This window comes from Amblyomma mixtum, chromosome 7, assembly GCF_055824585.1.
Source record: "Amblyomma mixtum isolate Tamu chromosome 7, ASM5582458v1, whole genome shotgun sequence".
Taxonomy (NCBI): domain Eukaryota; kingdom Metazoa; phylum Arthropoda; class Arachnida; order Ixodida; family Ixodidae; genus Amblyomma; species Amblyomma mixtum.
The window spans coordinates 145,209,442-145,223,898 of NC_143018.1; the positions used below are offsets into that span (position 1 = coordinate 145,209,442).

At 45.9% G+C, this 14,457-nt stretch overlaps 1 protein-coding gene across 1 annotated transcript in view; it reads left to right on the forward strand.

The window, feature by feature from the left end:
• The window catches only part of LOC149337781 (putative 4-coumarate--CoA ligase 1), a 91,366-nt gene that overhangs the window by 22,989 nt on the left and 53,920 nt on the right, over window positions 1-14,457 (forward strand). The window contains exons 2-3 of the mRNA XM_089554520.1: window positions 2,154-2,333; window positions 12,726-12,933. Of these exons, the coding sequence (XP_089410646.1) occupies window positions 2,154-2,333; window positions 12,726-12,933 (388 nt within the window). The remainder of the gene's footprint in view (window positions 1-2,153; window positions 2,334-12,725; window positions 12,934-14,457) is intronic.

The following is a 14,457-nucleotide window of genomic DNA, read 5'->3' on the forward strand; positions in this document are numbered from 1 at the left end:
TGCGATACTCGAAACATTTTTCAGTGACTCTAGTCGGAGATCAAGAAGCGCACAGCAATGGAAGATCCGATCAGGAACGAAACAGGAAGTAAGCGTCTTTCCTCCTCCCTTTCAACCCTACCGCACCCGGCTGCCGGGGAGACGATTACACAGACCCGGAATATCGAGCTACCATGGCAAGGCACTTTGCTGTACACCTGCAGGAAGCGTACTCGGGACCCCGGACGTCTTACTAGCAGCTAATGACAGCGCACAGTCCTTATCTGCCGCCGTGTCATCCCCTTTACTATGCGCACACCGCTTGGCCTCGATTTTTAAACATTAATAATAAACTGCCGGCTCCGATACAAGAACTCAAATTAAGTGTGGGCACTCAAAAGCATTCGATCTGTAGAACGAACACATTGGCCAGTAACTTTGAATACACTGCATCGTCTTTTTATGAAGTATGTCACAGCGCCGCTTGAGCCCATCGTTCAATGAGTGGAATCAGCAGGGAACGAAGTGCGCAGGGAGAGGGAGTCCTTGGGTGCGAAACTATAAGGATAGCACAAACTTTGCATGCATAGATAGAAGCTTTTATAGAAACAAAAGAGCAGAAGTAGGTGTCAAATAAAAAGAAAATATGTGAAATCACTTTTTTTTATTTCATTCAACGATATCAAAATCGCGAGGGCAGCAATAAAAGCTGCCCATTACCACCTTGAAAGAGGCAGTTGCTCCTTTCTTTTGACAGGTTGAATTGGAATTCGAAAAAAAAATTTTAAACCTGAAAAAAAAAAGAGACGTGCATACCTATGATTAACGCGACAGTCTCCTCATTCCCATGTTGCATATAATGTAAGTAAACTCACTCTTGCAAGCTTCTTTCAAAAATGTGCAAAAATACAGATTCGAAGCAAAGAGATATTAAAACAAATAGAGAAAATACCCTTTCGTGCACATATTGCACACTGCCATACAACCTAACCATTGGAATACCACTGGCATTTGTATAATACACATACTCAAGAACGCACAACGCTTAGTTTCATTTCACGGAGGCACCTGCCGCCAACCGTACTCGCAGTATGTGCCAGTGGCGCATTCACCACGACGTTATGGCCAACGGTCGACGCCATTGTCTTTACGACCACCTTTGTGGCGTGTTGCTTCGATCTTGGCTTGTATCTATGTTAGAAGCGATGTGCTGGAAGCGGTAAGGGGATACGTCTATCTCGGGCAAGTGATACCGCTGACTCGGATCATGAGAGCGAAATCACTATAGCAGAATCACAATAGCAGTTTACCAATATCCCTCAAGAGAAAATATGCAACAGCTGTATCCTGTCGGTAGTCACGCATGGAGCAACAACGTGGAAGCTAACGAAAAGGGTACAGCTTAGGTTAATGACAACGCAGCATTAGAAAGCAAAGATTAGGTCCCTGGCCAAGTCAAAAACAAAACGAAAAGGATGTTTGGGGTCCCGTACGAGACCCTTGTTCACAATAAGACTGTCCCGGAAACGAGCGGCTTATATAATCGGCTTCAAGATTCCTCATAATCTTTTCCGTAGATATGATGAAGCGTGTCTTGATTCTTGTTCATCGTGTTCGCAGCGAGCTATGGAAAGAAAGTTGCTAGGTGTAACTTTAAGAGACCGGAAGCGGGTAGACTGGGTGAGGCAACAGACGCTGGTTAATGACGTCCTAGTCGAAATCAAGAGGTAGAAATGGGCTTTGGCAGGACTTGTAATGCGACGACAAGATAACCAATGGTCCATAAGGGTAGCGGAGTGGATTCCAAGAAAAGGCAAGCGTAGCAGGGGGCGGCAGAAAGTTAGGTGGACGGATGCCATTAAGAAGTTTGCTAGGATACGGAGGCCACTGCTGGGAAAGGACGGGGTTAATTGAAGAGACATAGGAGAGGCCTTTACCCCACCGTGGGCTTAGTCAGGCTGATGATGGTGATGGTATTAGATATTGGAGTAGAAAACACTACTTTTGCTCACGGAAGTATCACTCTTGGAACGCACCCACCGCAAAAATATCGCGCCACTAATGTTCTACGCTACCCCCCGAATTTGATATTTTCAGTTAGTGTCCTGAGAACATAGATGTTACGAGAATTTACTGCGGTTCCTTTCTAAAACGCTGGTAACCTTAGCTAATAGAAAAAAAGCAATAGCCATAACTGTGCCCTTTTTCAGGAAACTGTTGGACACTTTGCTGAGGATGTCGTCATCGAGGACCTCGTGCTCAAGTCCACTATACAAGACCTCGAGATACCAAAGGTGGACTTCGCCACCTTCCTTAAAGATGCGTGGCGGAAGGAACCGGACATGACGGCTGTCGTAAGTTGAAAAAAGAGCAACCTTTAACTATTTCTTACAATTTCTGGGCTTGGGAGGAGAAGCGGCCACTTGCTTCGCTGCCTACGCGCAATTGCTGTTCATGCTGAGAGCTGTGCGCAAAGGAATGCAGGTATTTTGTGCCCAGTGATGATCGCCGCAGCCAACGGCTGTCCTAAAATCTTTGGCAGCTTACTGCTGCCTAATGTGTGTTCTGAAGGTGAATCCATATCTAAGAGCTGATTCTCGCTGGCGCGAAGTGCGGAGCAATCTGAAAGCCCGCTTTAGTTGCTGCGTAGGTTCCCTACAAGCTGCCGCGGTGTTCAGGAAATTGGTAAAGCAGATGGTCCAGTATGGTGAAGGCTTCACGCTAAAGAAGATCGCAGAGTTCTGTCTTGGTTGCAATGTGTGCAGAGCATTGGCACTATGGTGTCCGCTAAATGGATGGAAGAGAACTTCAACGTGACGGGGCACAAAGGCCAACTGGCTCGTCGAGTAATCCAAGGCTAGCCAGCCCCGCATTCATAGGGTATGGAGCAGCTCTGCGGGTCCAAATATTAGTAGGCAGAAACCAAAGCAACGTTCAATAGTCGCGAAAGGTAACAGCAGCTTACAAGGGGCAGCGAGATGCTGGAAGTGGTAATGGAATTCGTCAACTTGGTCCAGGTAGTGGCCGCTGATCCGTATCAAGAGAGGGAAATAACTATAACAATAAGAATGGGACGGAACGCGTTTAGCAGATTCTCTCAGGTCATGAATGACAGTTCACCATTATCTCTCAAAAGAAGAGTATGTAACAGCTCTATCTTACCGGTACTCACTTGTGGGGCATAAACGTGGAGGCTAACGAAAACGGTCCAAATTAAGGACAGAGCAGCGAGTTGTGGAAAGAAAAATGATCCGGAAGAACTCTGAATGGGTCCGAGATCTAACACGCGCTAATGATGTCCTAGTCGAAATCAAGAGGAAGAAATGGGCTTGGGCAGGGCATGTAATGCGAAGGAAAGATAAGCTATGGTCCTTAATGGCAACGGAACGTACTCCAAGAAAAGGCAAGCGTAGGAGGGGGCTGCAGAAAGTTAGGTAGGCTGATGAGATTAAGACGTTCTGTAGGATTTGGTGGACGCTGCTGGCACAGGAGAAAGTTAATCGGAGACATACGGGACAGGCCTTTGTCCTTTAGTGGGTGTAGCCAGGCTGATGATGATGATTATGATGATGATGCGCTATTATTAGCGCAACCAACCCAAGCGCAGCCCTACGGCTACAAAGGTATACATTTCAGGGAAACTTCGTTGTTGGAAAATTCGTCGACGTTCAGGTTTTGAAGACGGTACCACCTTCTCACCGGAATGTTGCTCTTCCAAACGAAACGCAGTCGCCAGCCCACGGCTTCGTTTCTATATGACTGAACATGTGACCAGGTTTATCTGGAATGATCGGAGCCGCCCTTACGGACTTATACGGTATTTGAGATGAGAGTAGGTTACTGTTGCGGCAGATCTGAGAATTTCTTCGTCAGCTTTAAGCTGAGCGCTGCCGAGAGCGGTAGTGGTTCTGCGCCTACCGGCGAGCGCACATCCTTCTGTCACCGTCGCCGATTTCTTTCTGATTCCAGCCACCAGTTCTTCCAGTGAACAGCGTTAAAGTTCGACGCAAAACTGCCAGTCTTTGTTCGTACGTGCCTGCCGTCACAACTACGTGAGAATACTTTTCGTATATCTGGGAATATAAAATCCCACGATTGCTCGGGTCACTGGATGATTTGTTCCTCCTGGAGGAGGGTCATCCCAGATTGTTTGAGCTGTCTCGTCCGTGCTCCGCTATAGTGATCCTCGGTAGGAAGAAGGCATTACGATGGGATTTTATGGACCATACAAATCAAAAGGAACTAGAAAGTGCCTCAGGCCGCTAACAAGAGTACGGCAATTGAGGAATGAAAAGACTCATCTCAAAACGTTGGCTAGCTGTCTGAGCTGTCTGGAAAAGAAAACACGGCAACATGGCAAAACACAACGGAATGATCAATTATTTCTGGCTGCTGACACAAGCGTCGGTTCACAGACCATGGCACAAAAGTTCTTTTTCATGAAGCGCCACGTTTTGACAGGTAAGCTTGACGTGTGAAGCTTAAAAAAGAAAGTCTTTGTGGTCGCTTGAACACACATCTGTTGCACTCACTTTAATACACTGTTGTCTAGAAAGGAGAGGTAAGACTGCCAATACATCGGTACAGGAAACAAAGCCTCAATCAGAATTTTTGTCATCTGTCTTCTGGATAAACCATACGGGAATTCTAAGGAACAGTGTAGAGTGAGGAAATGGAATGTGTCGGCGACTTAAGAAAAACCCCACAAAGCCCGCTCGCTCTTATGACCAGTGGGCGCGAACAGAATACGCAAAGGAGCACTTAATCGTCTGTCAAACGCAGCAAAGAGGAAAGGGGGGTTTTGTGTTTTAAAAAGAAAAACCTCGAAGCAGGCTGGTGAACAAACAAGTGTCGAACACCAGCTCCACCAGCCTCCAAAGGGAGAGACAAATTGTCTCGACGCATAGGCCTCCATCGAGAGCACCACAAAAAAGTCGCAAAAATTTTGTGAATTGCCTGTACTTTTTTCCTTGAACAATGCAACTCCTGCATGACATATATAAGCCTCGAAACCAAGAAGACATTGCAAACGTGTGCTAGTGCAATCAAGACAGCTCCCTGCATATCCAAGTCTGGGTTTGTCGCCTAACTAACGAGATCTAAGAACCCCAGTAAGGCCCACATTACGATACTGCTGAAAGGGAACCACAGATACTGTAAATATTCGGAGGCCCACCTGATGCCGCCAAAAAAGCTTGGTTTTCTACCCCAATGACCTACCAGAACCTCTTTGACTTATCAAGGCTAAGAGACGCACCCGAACTATCTGCTTAGTTACACGCAAAGCCTCGAGCGCACTGTTTTTATCAGAACAGAAAAGGGTGATACTGGAACCTATAAATTGCCATATTTTTGATGATACTACAATATAGGGGCTCAGTATATAAAGCAAATAGCAAAGGTGATAGCGTGCAGCCGTATCGAACAGCTGTTTTAAGTGGAATAGGTTTGGTAAACTTTTGATTAACAATCAATCTTGTAGTGGCCGCTTTAAACATAGTTCTATGCCTTTGAGCAAGACATTGCCAATATTTTCACTCCTTAGTACTGCAAACAAAAAACCATCACCCACCTTTTCAAAAGCTTTTGCCAGATCAACCTGAACAAGAGCCACTTGACTGACCTCCTCTGACACTGTCTCTTACACGGAACGTGCGATATACATATGGTTTCGAATACTGCGGCCTTTGGTTCCGCGCACTAGGTGCGGCCCTAATAAATCTAATGCCAGAAGCTGTACTCGAGAAGAAAGAACCTTACCAAGAACATCTGCAAAGACACATCGACGTTTGAAGCTGAAAAAAGGCGTGTCCAGTGAATGCACAGTCCTTAAAAACCTATCTTCGAGACTTGTATTAAGGCATTCGTGAGTGATTATGAGCATGCTATTTACAGAGGTCGCAATCAAGTGACTACCAAATTTCTTCCGTTTCCGGTAAATTTCCTCCGTCCTTGGCATGCAGTAGAAGCGCCGTCATGCGGCACCCACTGAAAACCCCTCTCGCAACGTACGGCGCTCACCCAGCAGATGGCGCAGGTGGCTGACCGCGCATAGCTTCCGCGCCGCGTGAGAACGAGGCGAGAGGGGCTAGCGGGCCGAGGAGACGCCCCAAGAACGAGAGGAACGTCTCTGGAAGAGACGCCGCCAAGCTGCTGAACGACAACTACGAAAGGCGTGGCGGTACTAAAATATCAGCAGACGCAACTGTTTTCGCTATGTACATCCTGGCCTAGCTGAGCTAAGCCACTGCCAATTTTATTTGAAGTGTCAGTGCAGTTTACCAAGGTGGTTTTGCGGTGAGTGGAGAGTGCAGATATTAGTTCTCAGATCTGTGTATGTATTATCGCCACATACTGGATGGTGTACAATAGCGTGCTACACTAAAGTATGATGCTGAACTGCATGGCTTGTTCTTCTCTAGGTCTTTGCTAAAGATCGGTCGAATTTAGTAGCTGCGTTTTTGCAGCTCGTGTGATATTGTATGAAATTAGAGTTTGCGATTTTGTTTTTGTACATGACGAATCTGAGTATTCTGCAACATGCCTTTGTCTTGGTGCATGATGAATCTCAGTATTCTGCAACTTGTCTTCTTTGGAATCTACTTTCTTGAAGATTGAATAGCACCATGGCATTGGTTTTCAAGTTTGAATCATAAGTAGTTCCAATTGTTTGGTTAAAGGTTGAAGTGTGTCTTCTTTAATTGGTTCATGACAGTGTCTACACCTTTCTGAAAGGTGGTTTCGAGGCCCAAGCGTAACCCGCTTTGCACCGTAAGACGACATATCGTCGGTGTAGGTTTGATGAATGTTGGAGATTGTTAGCTGCCTGCGTAGCGCTGGAACACGTATATTAAAAAAAGTGGGAAGAAAACGGCGTATGTCATTTTAGGTGTTGTCTTTGAGGACACAAGTAAACGGAGCACGCTTTGGTTTTGTAACCGCATATGCGCGTTGATTAATTGAAATACGTAGACATAAATATGCATACAGGCCGGCAGTAGTTGCTGATGTGACTTCCCATCGGTGCGCATGTTGCACCGCTATATATATTAGCTAGAATACTTCTCCGGTTTCGCATTGCCGTTGCTGTCCCGTGCGCATACACCGCGGTGTAGGTAAAGGCACAGCAATAATAATAGCATTACGAATAAATTATACCTTTTTTCACATCAATTCGCTCAATGTATGCTCCCCCTAGCATAAGCTTTATCCCTTCTGTGCTGGGCTCGGATTTCGGGTTGTGAAGTACAGGACACTACATTAAAAGAAAAAGGAAAACTAAATAAAGATGCACACAAAGCTTGTGCGATGTAGAAGGGAACAAATAAAAACTAATAATGTATGAAAAGGTTTTCCCTTATGCCACGCTCTCATCGAGGAATAAAAAAAATCGATAGCATGTCAAAAAGTAATTTATCCCACGCAATACCACTGTGCAAAACTGATCGAAGTCATTATGTTATTTTAATCCGGTACTGTACTGGTCGATCTGTAATTTATTGAAGCAATACGGACCTTGAAATAAGCAATGGTAGATTTATATTTTATTGAAGCAATAAGGAATTTGACACAAGAAAACACAATACGGAGGGAGAAACACGCACACACACACGTGTGTGTGTGCATGCTTCTCCCTCCGTCTTGTGTTAATGTGCGCAGTTTTCTTGAATACGCCCTTATCTCTAGTCACCACCGAATAACAACTCAGACAACCGAATTCGTAACGGTGTCTCTAACACGTATGCAGAATATACTTGCAGTCTGTCAGGCATCTACCCAATTATTCATAGGTTACTGATCAGTGAGAAGTCAGTGGCAGTGTCGGCCATGTGTGGTGGTGATCAGTCGTTTTCTCCTGAGGGTGAGTGGCAGTAATGTTCTTGAATATTGCTAGGATTGACGTCTGCTAAAGGAGAACAAAGTACCTTGCTCCGTTTAGGTGCGTGCGCCCCTGTACGTGTGTTGCGCAAAGTGAACAATGGCAAACGAACACAAATAGCGTGAAAGTTACGCAACTTTCAAACAATTTACATTCAAGAAAACAGATTTTCCGCTTTAACTGAAGAAGACGACCGTAGTGTTGATACAATGAATCATAATCTTACAGCTATCGTTACAGAGTGCCCCGCAGAAGTAGGTGGTAGGATGGTTCGACAGGATACCAACAAGCTATCTCAGGAGACTAAAGATCTGATTAAGAAACGTCAAAGCATGAGGACGTCTAACTGCACAGAGAAGATAGAACTAGCAGAGCTATCTAAGTTAATAAATAAGCGCAAGGTAGCCGACATAAGAAAGTTTAACATGGAGAAAATCGAGCATGCTCTAAGGAATGGAGGTAGCCTAAAATCAGTGAGGAGAAAACTGGGTATAGGTAAAAACCAGATGTATGCGCTAAAAGACAAACAGGGCAGTGTCATCAGCAATATGGATAAGATAGTTGAATTAGCCGAAGAGTTCTACACAAATCTATACAGTAGCGAATGTAATCATCAAGTTTCTGAGGGAGGCAGTCGAGCACAGCAATGGGACATCCCGCCAGTAACAAAGGAAAGAGTAAAGAAAGCCTTATGAGCAATGCAAAGAGGGAAAGCAGCTGGTGGGGATCAGGTAACAGCAGATTTGCTGAAGGACGGAGGAGAGATTGTGCTACAAAAACTAGCCACCCTGTACACGCAATGCCTTGTGACCTCGAGAGTACCAGAAGCTTGGAAGAACGCTAACATTATCTTAATTCATAAGAAAGGAGACGTCAAGGACTTGAAGAATTACAGACCGATCAGCTTATTGTCCGTTGCCTACAAGGTATTTACTAAGGTAATCGCTAATAGAGTCAGGACAACCTTGGACTTTAGTCAACCAAATGATCAGGCAGGCTTTCGTAAAGGATACTCGACAATAGACCACATTATCAATCACACTATCCACTATCAATCAGGTGATAGGTGAAGGGACACCACACCATTCATGACTCAGGTCATGAATGGTGTGGTGTCCCTTCTTCATCTCTGTCCTGTCGTTTGCGCTGTAGTTATGGATTACGAGAAAGCATTCCACTGAGTGGAAACCTCAGCTGTCATGCAGGCATTGCGGAATCAGGGTGTGGAAGAGTGCTATGTGAAAATATTGGAAGACATTTATAACGATTGCACAGCTACTATAGTTCTCCATAAAGTCAGCAATAAAATTCCAATACGGAAAGGTGTCAGGCAGGGAGACACGATCTCGCCTATGCTATTCACCGCCCGTTTACAGGAGGTATTCTGGGGCCTGAAATGGGAACAGTTGGGGATAAGAGTTAATGGAGAATACCTAAGTAATTTGCGATTCGCTGATGACATTCCCTTGCTAAGTCACTCAGTACATGAACTGCAAAGCATGATCAATGAATTAGGCAGGCAGAGCAGAACGGTGGAGCAGTTCGCAATTGGTAGCGAGGTGCTGGAAGTAGTAAGAGAATAGGTCTACTTAGGGCAGGTAGTGACCGCAGATCCGGATCATGAGAGGGAAATAACTAGAAGAATAAGAATGGGGTGGAGCGCGTATGGCAGGTTCTCTCAGGTCATGAATGGTAGCTTACCAATATCCCTGAAGAGAAAAGTATTTAACAGCTGTATCCTACCGGTACTCACCTATGGGGCAGAAACGTGGAGGCTAACAAAGAGGGTTCAGCTTAAGTTAAGAACAACGCAGCGAGCTATGGAAAGGAAAATGATAGGTGTAACGTTAAGAGATCGGAAGAGGGCGGAATGGGGGAGGGAACAAACGCAGGTTAATGACATCTTAGTTGAAATCAAGAGGAAGAAATTGGCTTGGGCAAGGCATGTAATGCGAAGGCAAGATAACCGCTGGTCCTTAAGGGTAACGGAGTGGATTCAAAGAGAAAGCAAACGTAGCAGGGGACGGCCGAAAGTTAGGTGGGCGGATGAGATTAAGAAGTTTGCGGGGACACAGTGGCGGCAACTAGCAAAGGACAGGGTTAATTGGAGAGACATGGGAGAGGCCTTTGCCCTGCAGTGGGTGTAGTCAGGCTGATGATGATGATGATGATGACATTCAAGAGTGGTCATAAAAAATTCTTCTGTATAGCTGTATATTGCAGTATGACTAAACCCTTCACGTGCGTGCCCAATCCACCTGTGAAGTTTCCTTTCTCTGAAAAAGGAGAATCTCTGGCCAAGTAATTTGTGAAAACCTCTTAATAGCCTATAAAAATAATGAATTGGTATAAATTGTATTCATGCTTAGTGCCGCAAAGAATGTTAAAACTCCTTGCTTTAAATGTATGAAGAACATTTTATATTTCGTCCTTCTATTTCATCGAAAACCTTTATATAGATCAGCTCAATGAACATTTGAGCTAGTTTCTAGGTCACACACGAACGGTGCACACCATGAAATAAGAACGTGGGACACAAATGAACACGCAATCATGCCACGTGAAGCAAGAAATCAGTGTTAGAAGTACTGGTTTTTCATTTCACTTTTACACTTACCGCTTTTCACTGGGCCCTTGAATTAGTTTCAGCTGTTGCTTTTTCGTCCTGGTGCTGCTTCTGGTCGATGGAGGATTCTGGAATGTGCATGTCGGTGGAGCGCGCAGGCGTGTGGATGGGGGGGGGGGGGGGGGGGGGGGGCTGGCGACACACATAAACCGTTGCTTTTTCTCCGCAAGAGCATTGTGCTGCTAGCGCAGCAAAAAGAAACCAGACGAAAGTAGGTTTGCTTGTCCCCTGTCTTGCATAAGACCATTTTTCCAAACCTCGTAGCCTGTTAAATTGCATTGAGCCCCTACGCATGCAATATCAGTGAGTACTGAGGTGTAACCTACTGCAGCACGCGCAACGTAAGATTAGCGATATACCTGGCACAGCTTCGAACTTATGTGAGGAAACATCGTAAAAGAGAAAATCCGCAATGGCGGTGCTTACCTCGGATGTATCCCTGTTATAATGTAAGCTATATTTTTCCCTGAGCCACTGAGCCAGCTGGATGGCTCCAATGGAGCTCTCGACCACCTGGAAATCCTAAACCTGCACGAACTTCGCGAATACATTGGTCGCTTTGCATCAGCTTCTCTCGAAATGCAGCCGCCACGGAGTAGATGAAATTCATGCCTTTCGGGTCAGCAGCCGAGCCGCATAACCACAGAGCCATAGCCAGTGAGCCACCGCCAGGGGTTTTAATGGAGCTCTCGACCACCTGGGATTTCTAAACCTACACCAACATCGCAAAGTGCATGGGTCCTTTTGCAGTAGCCTCCATCGAACCGCGGCTGCTACGGGCGGTATTCGACCATGTGGCCTCGTTCTTAACTGCCGCAACTTATAACCGAGCTTCCGCAGTGGGCAAAAAAGCTAAAACAACAGGCCACGGAGTAAAAGACTGCCGGTAGAATCGGACACCGGGTAAAAGGCCGAAAATCCTCCGCCTCAAGTGATTTTCTCGGCTTCAGAGACACCCGCTCTAAGTAACTTGTAAAATGGCGGTCACTGGCGAGAAAAGTTTAAGAAATGTTCTTATTACTCTGCTTTCAAAGCATTGCGCCACAACAAGTTTCATGCGGCCGCTTTTCTTATACCACTGCAAAAAAAAAAGGCAGCAGCTATCTTGCCCGCTGTGGGCCTTCATGTTGCTTTTTCATGCCCTGAATAGATTAGCTGAAGAGAGCTTGTGCTGAATGGAGGAATTCCTTTCTTTACCATAGTGTCCTACGTATTAGTTTCAGCGCTGCATATTTGTGTAGAAGGGTGTTGTCTCTTGTTGTTAATCGTTGCTTGTATATTATGAGGCATGCAGGCATTAGTCTTCATCGTTCCCAGTTTTAGAGGCTCTGAGTTGTCTTTTGTTTTTTCTTTGTTCTACTATTTTGTGTGCGTAGTGCTTCTTGGTGCAACTTTAGAAATGTTGCTACTGTAGAGGATCATCTTGCATGACTACAGACCGTCTTCCGTCGTTTGTGACACCTTTAAAATGTTCGTACTTCACCATGTAAGTCATTCCACAGAAGTAAAGAAAAAATGTTGCGCCGAAGGTCCTCCACCGACCGGGAAGGCTTTAACCACTGAGATAGAGAGACGATTTTAATGAAAAGAAAGGTTGGTTCGAGGTCTAACGTGGGTAAGCCGGGCGGGTAAGGCCGCGCTACGTGTCACTTACCATGGAAGCCTCACAAGCGAAGCTCCACAGTGAGCCAGGTGTCTCTTTCGCCGCCGAGTGCGGCAGAATCCAGTTCTCAGAAGACGTCACTCACTATTGCGGAGCGATGCTTCTCCCGCATTGTCAAATCCCCTCGCAGTCCTACACAAGTTGCCGCAAATTTTGGGTAACTTCACTGCCACACAAGCAGCACTTCACTTGTGGCAGTGACTACGGGTTGGCTAGGTCATTCTGCGCCCGTCTCCACTACCATTACGCGACTGTCATCAGTCACGGCGTAGCCGGCTCTTGCTTTGTTGATGAAAACTTGAGCTCCCCGAAACAGTCCTCTATGCAAAGGGTCTGTATCATGGACGGCTGAAGTCAGGAGGGGTTCTCGGCGACGTTGCCTCAGCCGCCGTCGCTCCTCTTCAGGGCACTGCCGTGGAAGGCTCGGAATGGAATCCGTGGGTTGCAGTCGGTGATTAAGTTATGCCTCGTTCTCCAGCCAGTGCGCCCGCTTGTTGCCTGGATTACCGGCATGACCTGGCTCCACGCAAACAAAAACCTCATCGGCAAACGTTTGTGCTTCTCTTCTGATTGTCCAGATTGACGCTGCATCGGGTCAGCGCTACACCGGGGCAGACCTTGAGGACGCCTGCGAACGCATCGCAGCTGGACTCCAGGAGCTCTGCCTTGAGCCCGGGGACACAATGGCGTTCGTGTCAGCCAACAGTGTCGACCTGGTGAAGGCATTCGCGGCCGCCATCTTCGCCGGCGCAAAGATCGTCTGCGTCAAGACCGGTTTCAATGAACGTGAGTGAATGACTACTAAACCACTAACGTGGGAATTAAAAGATGTTAAAAATTTAGAGTACACTGAAGATCCGCCTGAATGCCATGACGCGATTGCATTTCTGGTCCCATCAGCTGCCTAGGTTCATCTCTACATATTACTTCGTGCACACAGAGTGTACCTTCTTTCTTTCACCATCACCTAACGCCTAATCTAACCACAGTGACAACATTAGTATGAGACTTTATTGCGACATATAACTTAGACGCCTAAGACGTCGATTAGCTGCTGGACGAGCAGGTGCTGTTCGTCTTTATCTTCAACTCCAATCCAGTTCCGCCAGTTCCTGATGAGAATTAATGGCAGGAGAGGTTGGCATATGGGGCAGAGTAGTTAGGACATAAAGGATTTTGACGGAATTGGTTCAGATAAAGCGATACAGATGTGACAAGTGTGTTAAGTTGTATCTGTCGAAGGATGTGAGACTATAGGATGAGGGTCGGAGTAAAGTTAACGTTCGCGGCGTAGAGCAATACGTTCTGGCGAAGAGCAAGGTATTTACTAAGGTAATCGCTAATAGGGTCAGGACCACCTTTGACTTCAATCAACCAAATGACCAGGCAGGCTTTCGTAAAGGATACTCGACAATAGACCACACTATCAATCACACTATCCACTATCAATCAGGTGATAGAGAAATGCGCAGAATATAAACAGCCCCTATATATAGCGTTCATTGATTACGAGAAAGCATTCGACTCAGTAGAAACCTCAGCAGTCAGGCAGGCATTGCGGAATCATGGTGTAGAACACTGTTATGTAAATATATTGGAAGGGATTTATAACGATTGCACAGCTACCATTGTTCTCCACAAAAGTCAGCAATAAAATTGCAATAAGGAAAGGTGTCCAGCAGGGAGACACAATCTCGCCTATGCTATTCACTGTCTGTTTACAAAAGGTATTCCGGGGTCTGAAATGGGAACAGTTGGAGATAAGAGTTAATGGAGAATACCTAAGTAATTTGCGATTCGCTGATGACATTCCCTTGCTAAGTCACTCAGTACATGAACTGCAAAGCATGATCAATGAATTAGGCAGGCAGAGCAGAACGGTGGAGCTAAAAATTAACATGCAGAAAACCAAAGTAATGTTCAATAGCCTTGCAAGGGAACAGCAGTTCGCAATTGGTAGCGAGGTGCTGGAAGTAGTAAGAGAATAGGTCTACTTAGGGCAGGTAGTGACCGCAGATCCGGATCATGAGAGGGAAATAACTAGAAGAATAAGAATGGGGTGGAGCGCGTATGGCAGGTTCTCTCAGGTCATGAATGGTAGCTTACCAATATCCCTGAAGAGAAAAGTATACAACAGGTGTATCTTACCGGTACTCACCTATGGGCTGTTGGCATTCAATCAATCACCTATGGGGCAGAAACGTGGAGGCTAACAAAGAGGGTTCAGCGTAACTTAAGGACAACGCAGCGAGTTATGGAATGAAAAATGATAGGTGTAACGTTAAGAGATCGGAAGCGGGCGGAGTGGGT